Raw genomic sequence first — 21,364 nt, forward strand, 5'->3', positions numbered from 1 at the left:
TGAAACCCCAGGCAGACCCATGAGACTAATGTAATTCATGCTGGCCTGGGGCATGTCTCTTTACTTTAAGAAGCCCCCATAACCCAGCATTAGAAGGGCCCTTAAAAATGTCTTAAATCAATCTCACCCAATATGTATTTGCCACCTAGCAACCAAGATAAAAAGCTTCAATACATCTGTCAGAGTTAAAGTTGTGTTGGGAGGGAACAGGCATTTTTGTCTATTAGATACATTCCTACTGGAGCAACTCTTCAGAAGTTGTGTAGTCTCTCCCTGATTAGAGCTTGAAGTCAAGAGTGGATGTTTTATTTTAAATAATATGAATAAAATGCTCTACTTCAAAGAGGAATTAAATCAGGCAAGTCTTATATTCCTTGTTATGCAGGAGGTTATGCTCTCGCTGATCACAGCGGTCTGTTCTTGCTTTAATCTATAAATCTAGCGTAGCAGTAGTAGTGTATGATTTGTGATGCCTTTAAACTATTTGTTTCCTTGCTTTTAAGCAGGTGTTTGGGATTTTTAGAATGAAGAGAACTTGTCATTTAGCAACTTTAAAAAAAATTAAAATACAATTAAAGAATTCTGTACAATACGGGAAGCCACTACTTGTTGTAGCCTGGTAACATGCTTTGTATTAAAGTCTTACTATTATGAGAAATTAAGAAAGGTAGAGTCTCTTTAAAAAAAAAAAAAAAGCTAAGCAGGAGTACTGGCTGTGGAGTCTGAAACTGGAACTGAAGCAGGTATGTCAGTGCATGAGAAAAGGATAAAAACAGACCATGTCAGACTGGCCCACATTAAAGGATTAGCGTCAAAGGTAAAAATCTCCTATTTGAAACCTTGGTGTGCACAAAAGACTAAGGATTCCTTTTAGTACCCTGGACAAAGCACGTAGGCAGAACTAATTTACGTACGAAGAGGATAACTGTAATATCTGATGTCTTCATACCAACAACTGCTATGATATTTGTTTCAAGACTGTGTAGTTAACAAAGGAACAATGCAGCAAGGTTAACATGATTTTTTTTTTTATTTTTTAAGATGTCACTATTAACACACATTAGTCAAACTAGCCTAGTAATCCCTGCAGTCTTAACACATAGGAAGTCTAACATCCTCTAAGATTTTATTAATTAGATCAAAACCACCAATAAAAGCTTTGATTTTTAGTGTTTATGTAATAAAAGCCTAGTAAACCTAACACTCTGCTCTCATCTTGTCAGACTAATGTGCGCTTTAGTGACAACACCTATTTGCAAGTCAGTAATATATATCATATGCTGAGTGCCAATCTCAGCTCTGCCTTTCTTGAAAGTGCTAGTTGGAGTCACTGAACCCGCTATTTACAATTTAAAATCCTAATGTATTTACAATAGAAACCAATGTATTTAAAAATCATTAAATATAGTGTTTAACTCTGCTATATTAGTTTATAGGAACACAGCTTACCTCTGGCATCAGTTTTTTCTGCTAATACTTCTGCCAGTTCCTTAAGATTCAAAATTGCTATTCCTGAAAGGAAAATAAAAGCTTAGACAAACCCTCCAGGCATTTTAGAGCCCTGGGAGTTACCATCCTAGGCAGTCCTTCATTAATAGAAATACTGCAATGTTTAGAGATACTTCCATCCTCCAGGCTGCTGTTAAAACTTAATGCATATGTAAAACACTGAGAAGAGTCCACAAAAATCCATTGAGCAGGTTTACTTGAGTCACCGCTATCGTTCAGTTTTTACTAATCCATTGTCAAGAAGGAAACTGCTAGTTTGCCGTTTCTCTGTCCGTTACATTCCCTCCACCTACAGAAAGTGTTTTGTGCATCATGGTCCTGAAGAGTTAGGTAGGCATGGTCTTCTCTTCTTTACTGAAAGGCTGCACTGAACCAGGCTTTACCCATGACAGCCCAGACACCTGCATGCTTTTGCAGTGCTGATCTTCTGGCTTCTTCTAGGCAGAACAAAGTTAGAGTCAGAACCCACTAAACGGTGTGGTGGTGTTTTTTTTAAAGTGTAAAAATGCCCTTTTTTATATTTGGCAGATCTTTATACCCATCCTTGCCTCTCAGACAGGGACACTATTATAAATGAATGCACTGGGAGCTAGCTACTATTTTTAAGATATGTTGCTAGCCTGGCAATCTGAAAGCCACTACACATCGTTAATGCCGTAGACATGCAAAGTATGACACTAGGAATCTCAATGCTGCAGTACATTTTTGCTACTCTACTCTGCACCTAAAGCTAGAAGCTGGGTTTTTTTGATTTTTTCTTTAATATTTTTATTCTGTTCTGTTGAGGCCCATTCCCAACACCCTATCATGGCAAGCATTTACAACTTTGGTAGGTATCAGAGGGGTAGCCATGTTAGCCTGGATCTGTAAAAGCAGCAAAGAATCCTGTGGCACCTTATAGACTAACAGACGTTTTGGAGCATGAGCTTTCGTGGGTGAATACCCACTTCGTCAGATGCATGCATCTGACGAAGTGGGTATTCACCCACGAAAGCTCATGCTCCAAAACGTCTGTTAGTCTATAAGGTGCCACAGGATTCTTTGCAACTTCGGTAGGGAAAGTGGCAGTCACAAGTCGAGTCAATCCCATTTACAGCTAAGCAAAGGTACACTAACAGTAAGAAGGTTTGTTCTGTTTTTACTTCAAGTTGGTCCTATTATAGTATACTCATCCACGAGTATAGTGGCACTACTGTGTAGGATCCATGGTTTGAAGACTATAACAGCTTTCTTGAAGGCTTCTGAACACCACAGCATCCTAGTGTGCTAGAGGCAGAGGGCACCCTCCCAAACCCAGAGAGGATTCCAGGGTCCTAAATAAATCTAACAGTGATAAAGAATGCCAATCTTGTAGTAAGGGGTCCTCTAAACTAATGCATGAGTATTAGAAGGCCATGTAACAGTAGAACACAAGATGCACCACTTCAAAACCTTAACTAAGTTCGATGTAGAAGTGAGAATGAGCAAGCAGAAGGAAGGACTGGAATTGAGGGAGATGGTAGATTAGCAAATGGCAGCTGGCAACAGGCAAGGGGCTAAGGCATCTTCTGAAGATTCCATATTCACTTTAGCATCTAGCAAAGGATCAAAGGGGGATCAGATTTCAGATTTCTGTATAGACAGGATGCATCTCTCTATCCACCATGTTGCTGTGGATTGTGCAGTAGACTCCTCTTAGGCTTTTAGTATCGAGAGGCCTATGTGTACGCCCACTGTGTCACATTTAGACAAGGCACCAGTTCTGCAAGATGACATACCCCACTGGATGGGAGAGCAGTGGAAGTTTCACATGCTGATAAGCTTTGTGCCTGACAATGCTAACCGATCCACGTGGGTATAGGAAGTGCCCTAACAGTAAAGCAGATACTTGGAGGTACGCCAGTGGTTTCTTAGTTCCTCACAAAGTTAATCTTGAAGTGTCAGCATGCTGGCAGAATCCCACAGAGTCTCCAGGAGGAAGGCAGCCCTGAAAAAAAAGTCTGTCAGGCAGCGACAACAAGCGTCTCTGGTAATGGTAGCTGCCAGTTCAAAACAGCAAGAAATGGCGGAGGTGCTAGGAACCCCCTCTCACACAAAAAATGTACACACCTGAAATCAGCTGCTGAGTTGCTGGCTGCAATGTGGATTTCAGTTTGAGAGCAAGAGATCCTAGGTGAAGTCCTCCCTCCTATGTGCTTTAAAATTCAACATGCCTGACCCTGTTTCCAAGTTTTTTGGGCACAAACACCTCCTGTTTTGAAGCAAGCTATTTTGGCTCGCCTCTAAAATCTACTAAGTCTCAATCTCAGTAGTAGTAGGATTTAAGTAAACTTGAAATATTGTATATCAATTTAATTGGCCAAGAGGTGGCAGAATGACACTAAAGATTGAGATCTCAGAGTTCTTTTTTGCTATTGGCATTTAATCAACTAAATGCTGTTAGCAATGTTTCTATAGAAGGCATACTCTGATAAGATTAGTAGGAGGGATCAAATGACGGCTCAAGACCTAGGCATCCATTTTAAAAGAATGAAGACTCTCACTCTTTGCTGCAGACCAACTTCGAGGTGTAAGCCAGTTACTAGAGAGGCTTGTTGTGAAGTTCAGATGTGGCCCTGATATACTTTGGTGGTGGTGGTGGTGGTGGTGGTAAGTCCCACCTCTACCACCAGCACAACCCCAAGCCTCCCTAGGCAGTCTTCTCCTGCATATCTCAGTTGTTCCATGGAGTAAAACTTCCTAATCTCTTTCCCAGAACCCTAAGAGTAGATGAACAAGGGGGAAAAAAGTCAAACCAGAGAACTACAATGCATTTCTCAAGTTATCCTCCTGCAGCCTTAGAACTTGCAGAAGAGCAGTCTCACTCCAGCATCTGTCATATGTTGCAAAGAATACTGCCACATAGCATGTAGAACCAGCATACCATTGAGGCCTATTAGAGAAGATTATGTTCAGGTAAGAGAACATGAGCACAAGAGCTGAGACTTTATGCATGGAGAGGAAGCAGCAGGGACTGCCATCAGAGGCTTCTCAGAAGAACAGCAGTCACCAGCTGGTGAAGGGTTTTCCCCAAGTCAGTAATCCTGCAAATCTGCAATGCATCAGTCAGAAAAGGATACCACCAACATAGGAATCCCATGATCTGCAAGTAGATAAAGCTCTGTAAAGCTGCACTTCAGAGTGCTGTGTCAGGTTTTCACAGTTGGTTCCCATGCATGGATGTGGTTCAGTTTCAATAGACACTTCTGATTGAGGGGGCTAGGAGGGTGGAAGAGCTCCATTGGAGAGCACCACCTTGGAACAGGGACTTGTCCTCACAGTAAATAAAACTGAAAGAGAGCAAGCTTCCTCCATTTCCTGCCTTTCACAGCAAGGTGTTCTCATGCTCAAAAGCTACCAGTGTAGCTACCCCTGATCTCCAAAGTCCAGAGTTTACCCAGTAGTCCAGCTGGATGGGTGTAATTAGACTAGTGTTATGGTAGGAGTCTAAAGATATCACAACAGTAACATACTTTTACAAGTGCATGGTATAGGGATTGACAGCAGCATCCTAGTGACCAGAAAACACCATGGCTTGTGCTTTATATTTTGTATAACATGAAGCAACCATGGCATTGACCAAATTGTTTAGGGAAGTTATTTCTAGTGTTCTAGAAGTGTTCTTTGCTCTGCTGTTGAGCTGACACTTTCCCCAGGGGAATAGCAGCAGCATCCAAGTTTTAGTAAATCATTTCTCTCCTCCCAGCAGAGTTCCTACATGTAATCAACTTAGAAAGTTCTGGAGTTTTGACTCATGTGTCATTAGGTAACAAGTCTCCTCAAATGAAGAAAATGACTGGGTTGATGCTAAGTAGTCACCTGTTGAAGCAACAGGAGCACAATACTCAATATATCCAACCTCGGACAGGCTACCAGACAGTAGCTAGTGTTAGTTATTAACAATCACTTCCAGCACTTGATGTCTCTTTGAAATAAAGCACGTGAACCTTTAACAGCGCTCCCAGGCAGCAAAGAACTGTGTAGCCAGGATTATTTTGTAAATGAGCTGTTGGGTGCTCTGTGCTTTTGAAATGCAAGACATTTACTTAACTGGCCAACTTTTGACACCCACTTATAAAAATCTTACAGGTATATGCAAGATTTTATATAGATTACAAGCGCTTTACAAAATAAATGAAGACCATCCCTGCTCTACAGTGCCCAATACACTCAGTGTTACTGTAGTATAAATAAGTTGAACTTTGTCTACATACTTTCTGAGTCAACATCTTCTCTCTAGCTTCATCATGTATAGCTGGATTCCATGGAGAAAAGCTACAGAAGAAAGCAGAAGTGTTATGAACTTCATTTTGCTTTAAATGTTCCCTCACCCAACTACCCACTTCAGAAAAAGTTACAGCAATGAGTGTGGGACGATTTCTAACATTACTCTGAGCTTTCAAGTGAGCTGCAAAACCTTGTTTCCCCCTCAACAACATCAAGAGAGAAAAGACACCTAATCCACAAAGTGGCTCATCACCGATCTCATCCAACACGTGTGTGCCAATACGTGTGTGCTCAGTGTTAAGCACCCAAATACTAATTTCAGCTGATATCAGCACCAAAAATTAGGAATTCACCACCAAATGCTAAATACACGAACAGCGACTAGTTGAAAGTTCTAACTCCTAGTACCAAAGCTAAGTTTCAGAGCTATATTGCCACTTCAACAGTTCAAACTGAGCACGCAAGTTCAACTTGTAAATATCTGAACACCAGACTTGCTCCATAGGTGCCCTTAAAGTGACCAGATTCTTTAGTTATTCACTAAAGCCAATATCTAATGGATAATTGGTAAGGAAAGTTACATATTAGTTTAGCAGTGTTGTAATCACGTTGGTCCCGGGATACCGGAGAGATAAGGTAATATCTTTTATTGGTCCAACTTTTGTTGGAGAGAGATACTTCAAGCTTGCATAGAGCTTTTCTTCAGGTCTGGGAAATATACTTTAAGTGTCACAGCTAAATAAAAGGTGGAATAGATGGCTTAGCATAAGTAGCTAACATTTCAAGGGACCATTCAAGGTGAAGTGGCCTAACAAACAACTCTCCAGATATAGGAGGAAAGGGGGGAGGGAGGGGAAGGAGGGGAGAGCTCGAGGTTTTAAGTGAGTTCTAGATTGTAGAAAGCTATAAATCCAGTGTACCTATTCAGTCCATGTTTAGTATTGAGTAATGTTAAATTACTAACATCCCAGGTTTGTCTTTTGCAGATGTTGGGCAGATTTCCTTTGAGAATGAGGACTGAGGTCAGCTTGAGAGTCACTGACTTGTGAAACGTGTTAATCCATAGGTGATATTCTGTGGGTTTGTCTTACCGTTTTTCTGAGAGAGTTCATTTGAGTGTAGTGATTGACTGGTTTCACCCACACAGTGGTTACTTGGGCACTTAGCACAGTGGATGAGGAACACCACATGTGACAGGCATGTGTAGGATGTGTGGATTTTGACAGGTGTGTTGTGGGGGAGGCGGGGTGTTGATCATCACAGCAGTGGAAATGTGTCTACAACAAGCTTTGCATCACTTGTTCTGGCAGGGTCTTGAGTCACTGAATTGGTATGTCCTGGTCTGTGGGAAACTTACGTCTGATGATGAGCTTGGAGAGGCTGGAAGTTGTTTGATGACCAGACAGGGGGTATGGGAAAGCTCTCTTTCAAGATGTGGTTCCCATCAACTGTGGGTTGTAATTGTTTGAAGATACCCAGTGAATTCCTGCATGTTATGGTGACAGCCAGAGGTGCAGCGAGAGGGGATTTTATTACAGCATCAAAACAGCATCTCTCTGGCTATTTGAGTGGCCCACTCCATGATTGTGTTAAGGTGTATATCCCAGACTTTCTCCTCAGAGTTTATTCTGTGGTATCTGAGTGCCTGGCTGTAGATAACCAAACTCTTGGTGTCTGGGGCTGTTACTGGATCTGCAAAGACAGGTGTGGTGATCAGGTGGTTTCTTGTACATAGTTGCCTGTAGGGTTCCGTTGCTGAGGCCGATCATGGTCTCCTGGAAGTTGATGCTAGCGTGGGAGTACTCTAGGGAGAGTTTAAAGAGATGTGGTAGAAACCTATCAATGAGTTTCAATAGTCTGTCCAGAGGATGAAAATATCAAATGATATACCTGAGATACATTGGTTTTGTGGTGCATTTGTACAGAAATTCTTCCAGGTGGCCCACAAAGAGGTTGGCTTACTGGGCAGCCACTCTGGTTGATCTCATGGCTTGGAACAAGTGTTTGCTAGTGAACGTAAAAACTGATATGGGTGAGGATGAAATGGATTAGTTGGATGGTGTGTTTGGGATGGATATATGAGGGTTATCCATTGTCTTGTAAATACTTGAAGCACTCAGCAATGAGATCATTGTGAGGGGATGCTGGTGTACAGTGAGGGGATATCCATGGTGGCAAGGATGGTGTTCTGAGGGAAGTTGTTAATGTTGAAGTTTATGGAGGAAGTCAGTTGTGTCCTGGAGGAAACTGGCCCCAAAACTTTTCTCCTTCTGCCCCCTGACTGGAGAGGTGTTAACTGGGCACTTCACCTTGAATGGTCCCTTGCATAAGTAGTTAAAGCATTTCAAAACAATCCATTCCACCTTGTATTTAGCTGTGACACGCTGAATACCTCTCAGACCTTAAGGGCTCTGTGCAAGTTTGAAAACTTCTCTCTCACCAATAGAAATTGGTCCAATAAAAAAATATTCTCTCAACTATCTTGTCTCTAGCAATGTTGTGTCAGTCTGCATTAATCTTTTACTTAGTATAACTGTCAACTACCCTGATTCACATGTGCGTATACAGGGATTTTTGTAAAGGATGAGAAGAAAGGAACCGCCAGGGTTATTAGACCAGAAGTTATGGCCATACTATGACTTGGCTTCAAAAGCTATACTGAGTGTGCTTGAATTCAGAACAGCAGAACATATGGAATTCAGTATAATTCATAGGCTACTTACCTAATTGCATAGGGATCTTCTATTTTAGGCTGATCAAATAAGTGACTGCTGCATAGTTTGATACTGTCTACCACCTTACTTTTGAACAGCTGAATGTCTTTTTCATATCTATAAGAGAGACATTACTTAAAACTTCACCACATGAAATTAGCAAGTTGTAAACTAGTCTTGTTTTTTCAACAAGACAGCGGAGGCTAGGGGAAATGGAGTATTTTAAGTTTGTTCAGCTAGCTGATGTTATATACCATAAACAGGTGCTAAAAATGATACAATAAATTTAGCTGTTTAATATAGACTCTGGCATAGGTATTTTGTAAGAAAAGAAACAAACAAAAAAAGCTTAATGAAAATAGAATATGAAGTTCTAAATACATAGCCAAAACAGTTTAGGATGACACCTACAGCACTGCAGCTTCCGGATTCAAAGGACTGGTCGTATCAATCTTGTAGAAGACTCTCCGAGCATACATTAGTACTTGCCATATGTGATTATGGTTTCGCCTAGGAAGAGAGTAGTTCGTTAGTGAGGGACAGAGGTACAGCATTTCTGTATTAGACACCAGTACATTAGTACTCACCTCCATTTTGCAAATGCTCTTTTCACATCTAATTCACCTGAGAGGGGATCTACTAGTGGGTGGAAGACTGGTAGATCAAACACCAATCGCTGTTTTAGAGAGAAGTTCAAAAAATTGCTTTAGTGAAATTACTCAAGACTATGGTTTATCATCTGATTTATGACCAATTTTCACTTAGATGTGCTTTTATGGTTTTTAGGACCCTGTAAATGGGTGCCCAAATCCTTAAGGGGACCTCTCCTACTTTTGTTAGAAGCAACCTCTCACATTGCTTGAATGGGGGGGGGGGGGGGGAAGAGTCGGAAATGGAAATTGGTTTCACTTTGAACATTGGATGGCATTGTGTCTGGCCAGTTCACTGTTTCCCCTATTGCTTGTGTAAGTTAGCATAGTTAGTTTAAAATAATTTTCCTATTAGAAACCCAAAACTGGCAAAGGGACCTAGGAACAGGTACAGAATTAACCATTTTCAACTCTTTGATATAGTTTCCCCACTGATGCTGTACCTTTAAAAAAAGGTATTGAAATTATTTCTTTAAAGCTGTTAATTAAACTGTTTCCTTCAGGAGTTTGTGGCTGTAATGTTCTGCCAACATCATAAAAAAATTACAAAACCTGGCTAAGCACATCTTCATTGTGCTCTGAAAGCAATCATATTGACAGAGGAGACCAATTTCATAAGCAAGAATATTCTGCTGACAGTCCTAAAAAGTTTGATCCTAGGAAGGAACAAAAGTATTCCAGTTGCACAAAGGCACAGGAATATTGTTTCGTTTTACACACCAAAAGGAAACATGAAATTACTGAAACAAAGAAGCAGACGACAGCTCCATTCCCAACTTCACCCACACTTAATAGTCAAGAAAATACTTCAAGTAGTCAGCCACTCCTTTAAGGGAGTCATAATTACAGTTACCACAATGCAGGTCTTAAACCTCTAATTTAGACGCCTGGTAGAGCCTGAAAGTCAGCCCCACACCCTATGCAGACACAGAAGTTGCTACAGAGTAACAAGATGATCCTCCACTGACAGTAAGAGTGTACAAACCAGTCAGAAGCGTGTTCCTAACCTTCACCAACCAGTGAACAAAGCCAGTCCAGGAACTGAACAAATGCCATTCTCCAACACCATAAAAGAAAACTAAGATTTCACGATTGTTGTCAGATTACTCCAGCACTTACTGGGCAGTCACCATCTGGGTAATTATCAGGGATGTAGACTGTAAATTTGAACACACCATCCTGGTAGAGGCCATGTCTTATGAATATCACTCCAAACCACACTGCAAGGGAGAAGAGTTGTATGAGTTGGTGCAAAATGCCTTAAATACAGTAAAATAAAAGATCTACCCCTAAACTTACTTAATGCCGATCTGTAAGATGGTTGCACATAAACTCCTGGCAGCTTCTGCTTTACGACCAAAGTGCTGTAATAATAATCAGTCATTTAGGATAAAGAGCTGTATGAGGACTGGATTAGCATATGCACTCTGCAAAAAACTTCCCAGTACATAAGAAAGGCCACAGCTGTGCTGCCAATATCTCAACAAGGGACTCTTAGAAATATTTCCCTTCCAATCCCAAGGGCGGATGTGCTCACAGGGGGCAGGGGTAAGGAACTAAAGAATCCACTTTCCCTCCCCCCATTTAAAGAGATACTGGCAGGAAATTCTTACACCTCTCGTTCAAGATTACTGGAAATGAAAGATTAGGAGGGAAAGTTCATTTTTCAGTAATATATTTACCAAGTCAGCATTGGATCAAGTCATTTTCATTCTCCTATACACAGTCAGTTTCTCTCATTTGTGTGTCTCTTACACAGCAATGGTAGAGACATTTTATAAAGAAGAAAATGTATCTGTATAACCATAATTTGACAGAGGGATTTGGAGCAGCTGTAGTGAATGAAACTGCTTGTAGTTCTATTTTTTAATGTTAACCAAAGCTTTAACTTGAAATTTAAACAATGCTTTCAGTCATAATCATGGTAACTACTGTAGGTCAAGGGGGAAGTGGCACAGCAACAGAACAGGGCAAGTGAAGATGCCAACCAAGGAGGGCAGGCAAGCGCAAGAAGGTATTTTAGACAAGTAAGGCCTCAAGAGTACCAGAAGCAGAAAATGAGGGTTGAATCACCAAAGTAAGAGTTTTGACCCCTATTTTCCCCTTTCCCACTCCCCAGTCATTTACGGCTGATCACATAAATTTGAACTGAGCCCTCTATTTTTTGTCATGGAGTTAAGGTGTTCCTGTCCAATGGATTACAACTGATTTTTTCCCTCGCCTTCCTCTATTGTTTTTGCCCTTTAGTACACACCATTATATCATGGAAATAGCATTGCAATGCTGAGAGTGGATAAGAGCACAATGCAACATTTTTGCTGTTCCCTGAGAGTGGAAACAAAAAATTGGTATGTTTCCAACATGGTGTTGGAAATACTAAATAGAATTTTACTGAGCCGTTCACTGAAAGAGAACGCTTACAGTATTCAGCTAAAGCAATTTATAAATAGGCTTCTCCTATTAGTTGGCACTTGCACAAGTCTGTTTGAAGCTGAACACAGCAGGCCAACAATGAACTAGTGAACAACTGTCTGACTGTACCAGCATCAAAGTTAGATGACAATTTGTTATAGTACCCCTTTAAAAAAAAACAAAAAAAACACAACTTTTGTTATATCAGTGCCTAAGACTTGGATTTCCATAATGCCATCAGCAATTGCTTAGCAACAGGAGACCATTATTCTCCGCTGCACTCCATGACACTGGCATCTTAAATTGATTAAGATGTTATAAACTCAGGTTGTCAGAAGATTAACTAGAGCCCCACAGCATGAAAAAGTGTATGTAAATAGAACTAAAAAAAAGGAGTTCTCATCTTCAGTGTAAGATTTTTAAATGGAAAAAGTGTATTTCAAAATTAGCATTGCACCAGTGCTCAGGGGAATTGCATTCAGAAATCTGTTTCATAGCTCAGAATGCAGCAGATGAAATCATTAGACAAGTTATGTAACTAAGAAGAAAAATCTGACATCACACAAATTTGCATTTTATGCTCCCTCCTACACTCATGATCCTAGACTGATCCATGGAGCAGTGGTCCAGAGCATTTCCTGGTGGTCCATGGAAAGCTGACTAGTTACATTTCACTGGCTCCTCCTCTTATAAATTTCATGGTAAAATTCATTAGAAGATGATTTTCCTAATATTTACTTTCCATGTAAGGATCCACTTAAGTTGCTGCGCATTTGATCACACATGACTGAGGAATAGTCCACAGTATGGGAAAGTATGGGAATCCCTATTAGGATAACCATATTTCCCAAAGGGAAAAACAGAATACCACATGGGACTAGTCTGAGGGCCCTTCCTCAGCTTCTTGTCCAAACACCCGCCACCTTGGGCTGGCCCAAGCCACAAGCCTGACCCCCACCCCCTCTCCCTATGTGGGGCTGACCCCCATGCCAGGCTGGAGCTGGCATCACTGCTTGCCCGAGTCCTGCCTCCCCCTTACGCAGGGTGGTATTATTGCTCCCCAACTGCATGTTCCTCTGCACCCTTTGACAAAAGTGAGCATTTGTTCTGTTTGCTCTTGCAATCTGATCAAGCTGACAAGAACAAATGGGACAAATGCTCATTTTTGCCAAAAGAGTAGGGACAGCCGGTACAGGGCTTAAAAAAGTGACTGTCCCGGCCAAAACAGGATGTATGGTTACTCTATCCCTGATACACCTCCCATATTTGCCAGTGATGAGATTAGGATGATAGCATGGTACCTTCCTGCTGGACATTTGTTGGCTTTTAGTTAAGCTATCCTTTTTAAAAAAAAAAAAAGGATATTTTCTTCCTAAAAGCAATTTAGTGTGCATTATTAATCTTATGAGGCTGCCTAATGCCCAAGACCGGTATATTTGGATTTTAAGTTTGATATGTACAAGAGGACCATCCAAAGCTATAGCTAGAAGAATAGCTCCTCTCCAAGATAAAACACTATATTAGTTTTGCAGAGTTTAGTGTTTAAATGAGCATCTTGGGTATGGTTTTATAAGTTCCATACAAGAACTGTTTCTAAAGCTACTCCCTGCAATTGTGTTTTAGTTTTCTGAAGTACAAGACCAGTGAGCTAAAAAGGTGAAATATTTTGAAACTAAAGCAACATACAATTCCGCAAGGAGAGAGTATTCCAAGTAGAAAGGCCCATAGGAGGCATGTGTTCCATTTGTAGACTGGGATGAAGGGGCAGGAGAAGCAGGCTTGGTCATCGGCACAGCATTTTTTGGAATAGAAGGCAGCTGTTTCTTTGTAGAGGTGCGTGGAGGACTGGTTCTCAACTCTCCAGTCAGAGTCTTTTCTTCAGTTTCAGGTCTCTGTTAAATACATATACACGTTAAATACAAAAATACAATATATATTAGCATTTCAAGTTTATATTTTATAAAACACTGAATAGTTTAGGCTGCAAGCTAAAGCTTCTATTCAATTATATACCAATGAAGTTTAATTCGGTTTGAAAGACTTCACCTTACTAGTTATTACATAGTCATAGACTCCATACAAGTTGCTTCCTTACATATTTTCTTTATTACAGGCACTCGCTGAACTCCGAGCCGACACTGCTTTAGTTCCTAGTAGGCAGTAAAGCTGTAGATTAAAGCAAATTACACCTCCACAGCATTAAATTAGAAACTGATGGGTAATGTCAGCTTCCACGTCAGTCTTCATTTCTAACACTCAATGTACTGACATGAACCACTTCAATTCCACTAACAAGTCTCTCTGCAATTTAAATATATGAGTGATTAGTATAGTAAAGAAGAGGTGAGAGAATGGAACATTCTGGGGCAATGAGTTCAAGGGAAGAATGCCTCCCACTTCTGTGGGAAATATTTGTGCTGAGGCAGGCACAGCACAACTGGGTAGATTATACTACTCTACCCTCATTGTTTTTAAACCATCACATTAGACGGCCTGGGCTGCCCATAGTCCTTCAGCTGTCCACACAAAAATACAGATTTTACATGCGTCATTTGTAAGTATTCACTATATTAACCAGTTAAAGACCATTATGCTTTCTATTTTGCTGAGGAAATAATCACCACTGCAGCTAAGCAGTCAAAAGACCTGAGAAAGCGTTCAGTCCACATATGGGAGAACTTAATTATGGTTCAGTGGGTAGGCCAAGACACAGACTGCTGGGGTATTGGTTAGAATTTAAACTACAGTTTTAGTGATGGAAAGTTACCACGCGACTGTTTGGTGTCTTCTGTAAAATGTCTGTGAACTGACCTACAACTTCCACCATTGCTGAGAATTTTGTAAGTAAAAGACTGAACAGCCCTCAGACTGAACTTTTAGTAGTTTTTCCTTCTGACAAATAATGACATGTTAGACAGATTGTTCCATATACTCCTGCGGGAATTCTGTACCACTGAGCATGCGCAAAATTCACGTCCCCTGTAGATTTCTTCGCTTCCCTGAAGAAAACTAACCGCTGACAGGGAAGCCACAAGAGAAGGCAGGCCCCTCTTCCAGCACCACAGGTGCGTCATTTTGGGTGCCTGGAGCAGCCGACAGAGGTAAATCACCATGGGGACGGGATGCCCTTGCCGGTGGTGTCTACCCTGTGCGGGGCTCAGCTGTTAGTCCCAGCTAGGCTGGGGAGGATGGGACTTCCTCTTCCCGGCCAGGGCCAGGTCCAACCCACCTCCAGAAGTCTCCCCCAGCTGCAGGAAGCTCCACAAACACACATCCATCCCACTTCCTGCCCCCATCACTCCCCAGCTGTGGGTGGGAGGAGGAGTTGGTCATTGTACAGGGAAATGCTCCCTGATCCACCTAAGCCCAATGCATCCAAAACTCCCCATACCCTCCACCACACACCAAGTCCCACTCCCTCAGCATCCAGACCACTCCCACACCAAGCCCCACTCCACCTTGACACCCCCACCATGCAGACTCCTCTCCACTGAGTCCCATCCATTCTTCACCTGAGTACCCCCTACAGAGTCTAATTCCTTCCCCCCTCCCCCTGCAATGTCAGGATCAGGTGCAGCCTCAACACCGAATCCATGCCCACGGGGGGAGGGGCAGCGTGTATGGGGTGTGTGTGCACAAGAGTAGGAAGGCAGTTGGGGGGGCCAGGCTGGGCTGCAGGGTAATTTCCCACCTCCATGCAGCCAGTGCCCTATGCTCCTCACTGCCATGCTGAAACCTTCACATTTATTTATTTATAAATAAAATATGCAGAATTTTAAGTTTTTTGGCATAGAATTCCCTCAGGAGTATATGTAAGTTGTTAAAGCCTGTGTGGTACTTCTTTGACCAAAGGGATTGCTTCACACTAGTACAGGCAGTCCTCGACTTTACAACATTCGACGAACGGCACTTACAACATCTCTGAATCGACGCTGATTTGACTTATGACAATTGGTTTAGCCTATGATGCTTGGTCCCGCAATGGAGTGGATTGCAGTTCTGAATTACGACATTTTGACTTACGACGCAATTTGCAGGAACCAATTGTGTCGTAAGTCTGAGTACTGCCTGTATTGAACATCTCTTTAGTTTACTATCCATTTGAATAACATGGATATTCTGTCTACCTTGCTTAGAACTAGAACTCAACACAGAAGTGTCCTCACGACTAAGGGGGTGAGGAAAGTCTCCAGACCTCGGCAAACCACTTCCGACAAGATTTTATGTAAATCTGAGGTGCTTCACTAATTTTTTTAAGATGGTACATTCACCGTAGATTATTCAAATTTTCAAGATACCATACAGAATCTTAAGTATTCTACCCAGCAGCAACCTTTTCCAGTAGTTTTATTCATGGCTTTTTTCACATTCAGAGCTGCATATAAAGTAGATCTATTACAGATGGTAGTTATTTAAAAAAAGACATAGCACAGAGGAAGAACTCTCAGATCTGCACTCAAATATGGCCACCCAAGTGTCCAACTTCAAGATATTTAATTGACATGGCCCTAACTGCATGCTAGAGAGGCATTCAGCTTTTGGATTCATAACAATGACAATCAGGACTTGCCAAACATAGAAGGCAATCCATAGTTTTGCTATTTTCCAGCACTAGTCTGGGGGTGGGGGAGTGAAGGACCAGAGAAAGAGAGAGAACCATGTTGAAGAGCACTGCTTGCTCTCTTCCCCCAAAGAGTTGCTAACAGAAGACAAATGTTAACAATCTGACCTTTTAGAAGCCTGCTATTTTTGCTCATCATTTAGGTCAATGAGACACAGAAGTCCCAGGTATATACCTTATGTCCAACAAATGTCTAGTTAAAGCTTGGCCCACAGTACCACAGCTGCAAGAACCTGGATAAGACTCAACATGATTCAAGTTACTAATATCCACCTCTTGATGAGGTAGTCATGGATTTCAGTTTCCTATGAAGAGACTGACTTATACTGCAATCTCTGCCTAAGTATAATACTGCAATTAGAGGATTCAGTTTTTACAGACTCTACTAAGCAGAGCTACTGTATGTTTACCTCATGGCTGTATAGGTGAGAGTCAAGAAATCCACAGCACTTTGATAACACTATCTTGTCAAGATTTCTTTTTCAAGATAGATTCTGAGGCTTCATTTTAAGTCACTTTAGACAGTTACAGACTTTATATTTTGATCAAATGTCAATTTGTTTTGTGATATTACGCAGTACAGCTTGATAAGAGGTGAACAATTAACAACGCATATACTGTTGACTAAAATATCCACCTTGCGTGAGGAACTTGTAGACATGCTCCAGAAAGGGTTCATAACTTGTATCCCAAGTAAAGGGCTGCAAATGTTGTCTCCAGACCCTCTCCAGCACTTCGATGTCACTTTCTAGCCTAAAAACCATACAGAATTAGATGTTAAAGAGTGTTCAAACAAGATTCCAACACAATTAGGCCAGACCTAGTTAGCTTATTAGGACAATATTACAATATTAATTCGGAACTTCAGAAACACAAGTTTGTGTAATAGTAATCAACCTAAACTAGCTCAAAAGCTCTCCAAAATATTTCAAAACAGTCATAAGACCAAGAGAAATATTTGAACGTATACAGCATCTTTCAGCCATTCTCTTTCCATCCCTGTTTGCACTCTCCTCTCTGCAAAGATGACATTGGACAGGCTTGCAACTTCCCAACGGGAAATGCAAGAAAACAGTTGGACTTAACTAAGCTACCCAACAAACAATGGATGGCACTCTAATAGGCTATTCTGTAGCTTGGGAAAGTTTTTCCATCCCTGGTTTTGATCAACTGACTCTGCAAGCCTTTTAAGAGTATGAGTTCGAAGAGTGTCTGCCATTCCCAATGAAGGAATTGAGCTTGTTGAGCTTTCATCATGTGTGACATTTTGTTTTCATTTGCATAGAAATGCATCCAGGAATAGATAAAGTCACAGAATCCAGAAGTTTTTCTGCAGCCTTTTCTCTTTTTAAATTGTGTTCCATTACAAAAAGCACAATATGGACTTAGTATGATCAATGGTCCTAATAGAAAGTACTTCAGTAGAGTTGGGAATTTCACTGAGACACTTACCATTTTGATCCCCACCTCTACTACTCCCCTTCCCCCTACTCATTTAACATCAGTTTATCTCCTTTAAAGAGATTTTAGCTACTGGGTGTGTCTGGCACCACTCTTCTCTGGTTTCTCCACCTCTTTCCAACTTAGAATTTCTCTCCCCAGTTTCTTCTGGTTTCTCCATCTCTAGTTATAGTAACTAAAGTATTTTGGTATGCAGCGTAGTTGTAGCTGTGTTAGTCCCAGAATATTAAAGAGATAAAATGGGTGAAGTAATATCTTTTATTGGATCAACTTCTGTGTGTGGCTCAAAAGTTTGTTTCTCACACCAACAGAAGCTGGTCCATAAAAGATATTACCTTACCTACCTTGTCTCTCTAAAGCATTTTGGAACAGTTTTATATAAACTTCTATATGAATCTGTAGGATAATGATCCATGAGTCAATTCACCATTAATGCCTGTCCATTTCTTTTATAGCTGTTATAATAGCTTTTTCCCCAGATCAAGCAATCACGAGTGGCTAGTCTGAGTCAGGACTAAAAGTCCTGTTTTTCATTACACAATTAGAGTCCATTCAGCCAGGTAAGCTAGGAAATAATACCCCTTTAAGCTTAAAGCAGCACTTGTAAGACACATGAAAATTCAGCAAAATTTCTGCAAAGCTATATCTGCCTGCTTTTTAAAAGAAAAAAATTGATATATTCAACTAGCTACAAATAAAACCATTTTATATCACTATAACTTCATCCACACTAAGTGTTTCACTGATTTAACTATATACACCACTACCTCAATATAACGCCACCCGATATAACACGAATTTGGATATAACATGGTAAAGCAATGCTCCAGGGGGGTGGGGCTGCACACTCCAGTGGATCAAAGCAAGTTCAGTATAACACAGTTTCACCGGTAAGATTTTTTGGCTCCCAAGAACAGCCTTATATTAAGGTAGAGGTGCAATTAAAGTTACTACATGAATGGTGTTCAGAGAAGCTCTCAGATTTTGATTCTTCTCAAACTTCATCTACTCATTTTCAAGCCATCCATCCACCCAGATTATGACTTTGCAATCACATCCTTATGAACAGGTTCTCCTGCGTGACCCCTCCAGCCAACAGATCTGCAAGACACATTCAAGAGTCAAGATACAGGGAATAAGCTCCATCCCTGTTTTCTCCCCCTGCCCCCTCAAACACACACTTCTGATCCCAACAAATATCTATCTGGGGGCTCCAATACAATCGTTGAGCATAAGAAATGCTGAACGAACAGGCCTATTGAGACATCTCTGAGCAGTCACACTTGTCTGTGACTCTGCTTCCTCAAGGCAGTATGGCGGTCACACCTTTACACAAAGGAAAGGCCTCCCAGTGCCTCAGTCGCAGTTCTCATGTGCCAGCCGCTTTACTGGGTAACTGTGCCCTGCCCTAGAGCACTAGTGAAGCTGCACCAGCCGGAGGAGTGTCTGCCCTGCAGAGCTGCCCGGGTAGCACGCAGCAGCCTCCGCTCATTAGGCTCAGGAAGCTTCCCCCAAATGGGCAGTTTTAGAAGCCAGGGCGGGGATACCTGAGCTCAGGGAGCACGGAGGAGGACGTGGAGGTCACGGGGGCGCAGCTGGCAGGCACCGGAGGTGGCCAGAGACACAGCAGGGGCCGCGGTTACCGCTTTGAAAACGAGCGCGTGCGAGCTGAGGGGGAAATAACGGCAAGTGCTTGGACTCACCCACCCGGGCCAGCGCCCCGCGCGCTCCCTCCAACGCGTACGTCCCCGGGCGCTCCCTCGGGGCAGGCGAGCCGCTGGCAGCCGGACCCCCGCTCCGCCGCACCTGAGAGGGGAGCGGGCCCGACCCTCCGCCGCCTCAGCCACGAGGAGAGCAGAGCCAGGAGCCCCCCACCCCCCGCGCGCAGCACACCGGCTGCCCCTGGCGGCAGTCTCGCCCCGCCCCGCCCCTGCAGCGGCCGCACCCAGCCCCACCCGCTGCCGCCACAGCATCCCAGTCACCTACCCCGCAGCAGCCCCGCCCACCAAACAGGGGCCGGGTCCCTCAGCGCCTTCGCCTTCCTGCGGAGACTGTCTCCGCCCAGCCGCCGTCGTTGTGCTATTTCTAAGGGGGCACCCCGCGTTCTCGCTCTTTCCCACTGTCCAGGGGGGCTCCAAGGCCCCACTCACCCGCACGAGTTCCGCGGACACTCCACTGCCAGCGCGGCCAAGTCCCCCCCAGCACCTCCGTCCTGCCTCACCCCGTCCGCAGCTCTAACACCCGCCCCCAGCAGCAATATCCGGCCGGCCTCTGACACGCATTGGCCGCAGAGTCAACCAATCACAGGCCGGCCGTGTGGGCAGTGTTGTGACTGCGGTTCGGGGACTACCACACTGGCCAATCACAAACTCCGCTCCTCCTATGACGTTGAAAACGCGGCCGCAACCTGTTACCAAGGTACGCTGCCCGTCGCCAATGAGGACGATGACGATTGGCTAGAGCACTTGGGGGAGGTTTTAGTGCGGCTATGGGTGACTAGGGATATGCATTGTTGATCTTGTGAATGACAACGATTGGCCGATACAAGTTTCACTCCCCAGGAGCGGGGTAAATGGATAAATTATTTCGATTGGCTGATAGGACGGCCCTCCGCCGACGGTTGTGATAGCGATTGGCTGACAGAGCCGTCGCTTGCTGAAGGGTGGGACTAGTGGGGTCAGCCGTGCTTGTGACTGGCTGGGGCGGGGCTGTGGCTGTTCCACCTGCCCCACCCTTGGGAGAGAGCCAGGCCCAGCTCCTTGCTCCTAGCCGCCGGCCTGTCGCAGCGAGGGTCCCGATTCCACTCACCCGCTGAGCCGCTGGCGGCCCTCCGGTGACGCAGCCGGAGCTGCCGCAAGGCAGGGGGCGGGTCCCGGGCTTCTCCTGGGAGAGGAGAGCCGGGTTTTAGCTCACGGCTGTGCGGCTCCGCCGGCGTAAGCCCGCGCCCGCAGTTTTGGGCGCGCTGAGCGGAGGGACGCCGTGGTTTAGCAAGACCAGACTCTCCTACAAAGCAGGGGCGGACTCGCGGTTGCTTTGTTGGTGACGCAGTGATGCCAATTTGCGGTCCTGTTTCTTACGTCCCCGGTGACACCCTTTCTTCAATAGACTTCCCTGCCCTTGCTCATGGTGCACCCACCTGCAGTTCCTAATAACCTGCACGGGGTTCATATAATTCCGCACGTGGGCAGTCGCCAGACCAGGCATCTTGTACTGGAGCATTGCTCTAGTGGAGATTTGAGGAGACTGCATAGTGGCTAGGGCATGGCAGAGAGTGCTATTCCAGAGAGCATGTTTTCGTCTGCACATCTATTCAGGTAGGGGGGCTCTTTGGGCCTGTAACCATTTCCCTGCATTGCATAGAGTCACTTACATTCACTTTGCAGTGGTATAATAGAAGAGACTACCATTCTGATCTGGCGATGTTTGATACCCACTCTAGATTTGCTTTTCGCTATTGTACATTCAGTGACTACAGGGTTACAGGGAATCAGGCCCTTATATGGGAGAAGACAAGAGGGTGAGAGGTTTAAGAATAACGCTCTGACAGCTCTTCATATCTGACCTGGGATCTCTCTGGTGTTCTACAGTTGGACCTTTGCCTAGCAATAAACTGCAAATATGGTTAAATTGTGGTCATTTTGTGGTGAAGGCAAAGACCCATTAGTGGCTGTATTAAAACCAATATACTTACTTCTCTTGTAATCCAAAACAGATTTGAACAGAGGTGAAAAGCTGCTGTGACAAGCGCTAAT

General features: G+C 43.3%; 1 protein-coding gene across 5 annotated transcripts; it reads right to left on the minus strand.

The window, feature by feature from the left end:
- Positions 1–1,017: 1,017 nt before the first annotated feature.
- Positions 1,018–19,854, minus strand: AKTIP (AKT interacting protein). Of its 5 annotated transcripts, XM_050922573.1 has the most exons (11): positions 19,763–19,844; positions 18,567–18,713; positions 16,789–16,904; positions 13,217–13,422; positions 10,418–10,482; positions 10,238–10,338; positions 9,056–9,144; positions 8,880–8,978; positions 8,478–8,585; positions 5,742–5,802; positions 1,018–1,946 (listed from the first exon to the last, which is right to left on the minus strand). In XM_050922573.1, the coding sequence occupies exons 3-11, from the start codon at positions 16,828–16,830 to the stop codon at positions 1,836–1,838; spliced, it is 882 nt and encodes a 293-aa protein (XP_050778530.1). In that variant the 5' UTR covers positions 16,831–16,904; positions 18,567–18,713; positions 19,763–19,844; the 3' UTR covers positions 1,018–1,835. The 5 variants fall into 5 exon arrangements, with proteins under 5 accessions (XP_050778530.1, XP_050778532.1, XP_050778529.1 ...); XM_050922575.1 differs by lacking the exon at positions 18,567–18,713 and having other exon boundaries at positions 1,018–1,943; positions 19,763–19,854; XM_050922572.1 differs by lacking the exon at positions 18,567–18,713 and having other exon boundaries at positions 19,763–19,854.
- Between the last annotated feature and the right edge of the window lie 1,510 nt (positions 19,855–21,364).

The sequence above is a fragment of the Gopherus flavomarginatus genome, chromosome 14, assembly GCF_025201925.1.
Source record: "Gopherus flavomarginatus isolate rGopFla2 chromosome 14, rGopFla2.mat.asm, whole genome shotgun sequence".
In the NCBI taxonomy this organism is placed as follows: Eukaryota; Metazoa; Chordata; order Testudines; family Testudinidae; genus Gopherus; species Gopherus flavomarginatus.

Excerpts from the sequence above, each read along its gene's own strand:
- AKTIP (XM_050922572.1), bottom strand. The coding sequence starts at position 16,830 with ATGAACCCTTTCTGGAGCATGTCTACAAGTTCCTCACGCAAG. Across the intron at positions 8,979-9,055 it reads AGAGCATTTGCAAAATGGAG|GCGAAACCATAATCACATAT; the intron begins GTGAGTACTAAT and ends CTCTCTTCCTAG. Across the intron at positions 5,803-8,477 it reads GAAGATCCCTATGCAATTAG|CTTTTCTCCATGGAATCCAG; the intron begins GTAAGTAGCCTA and ends TTTCTTCTGTAG.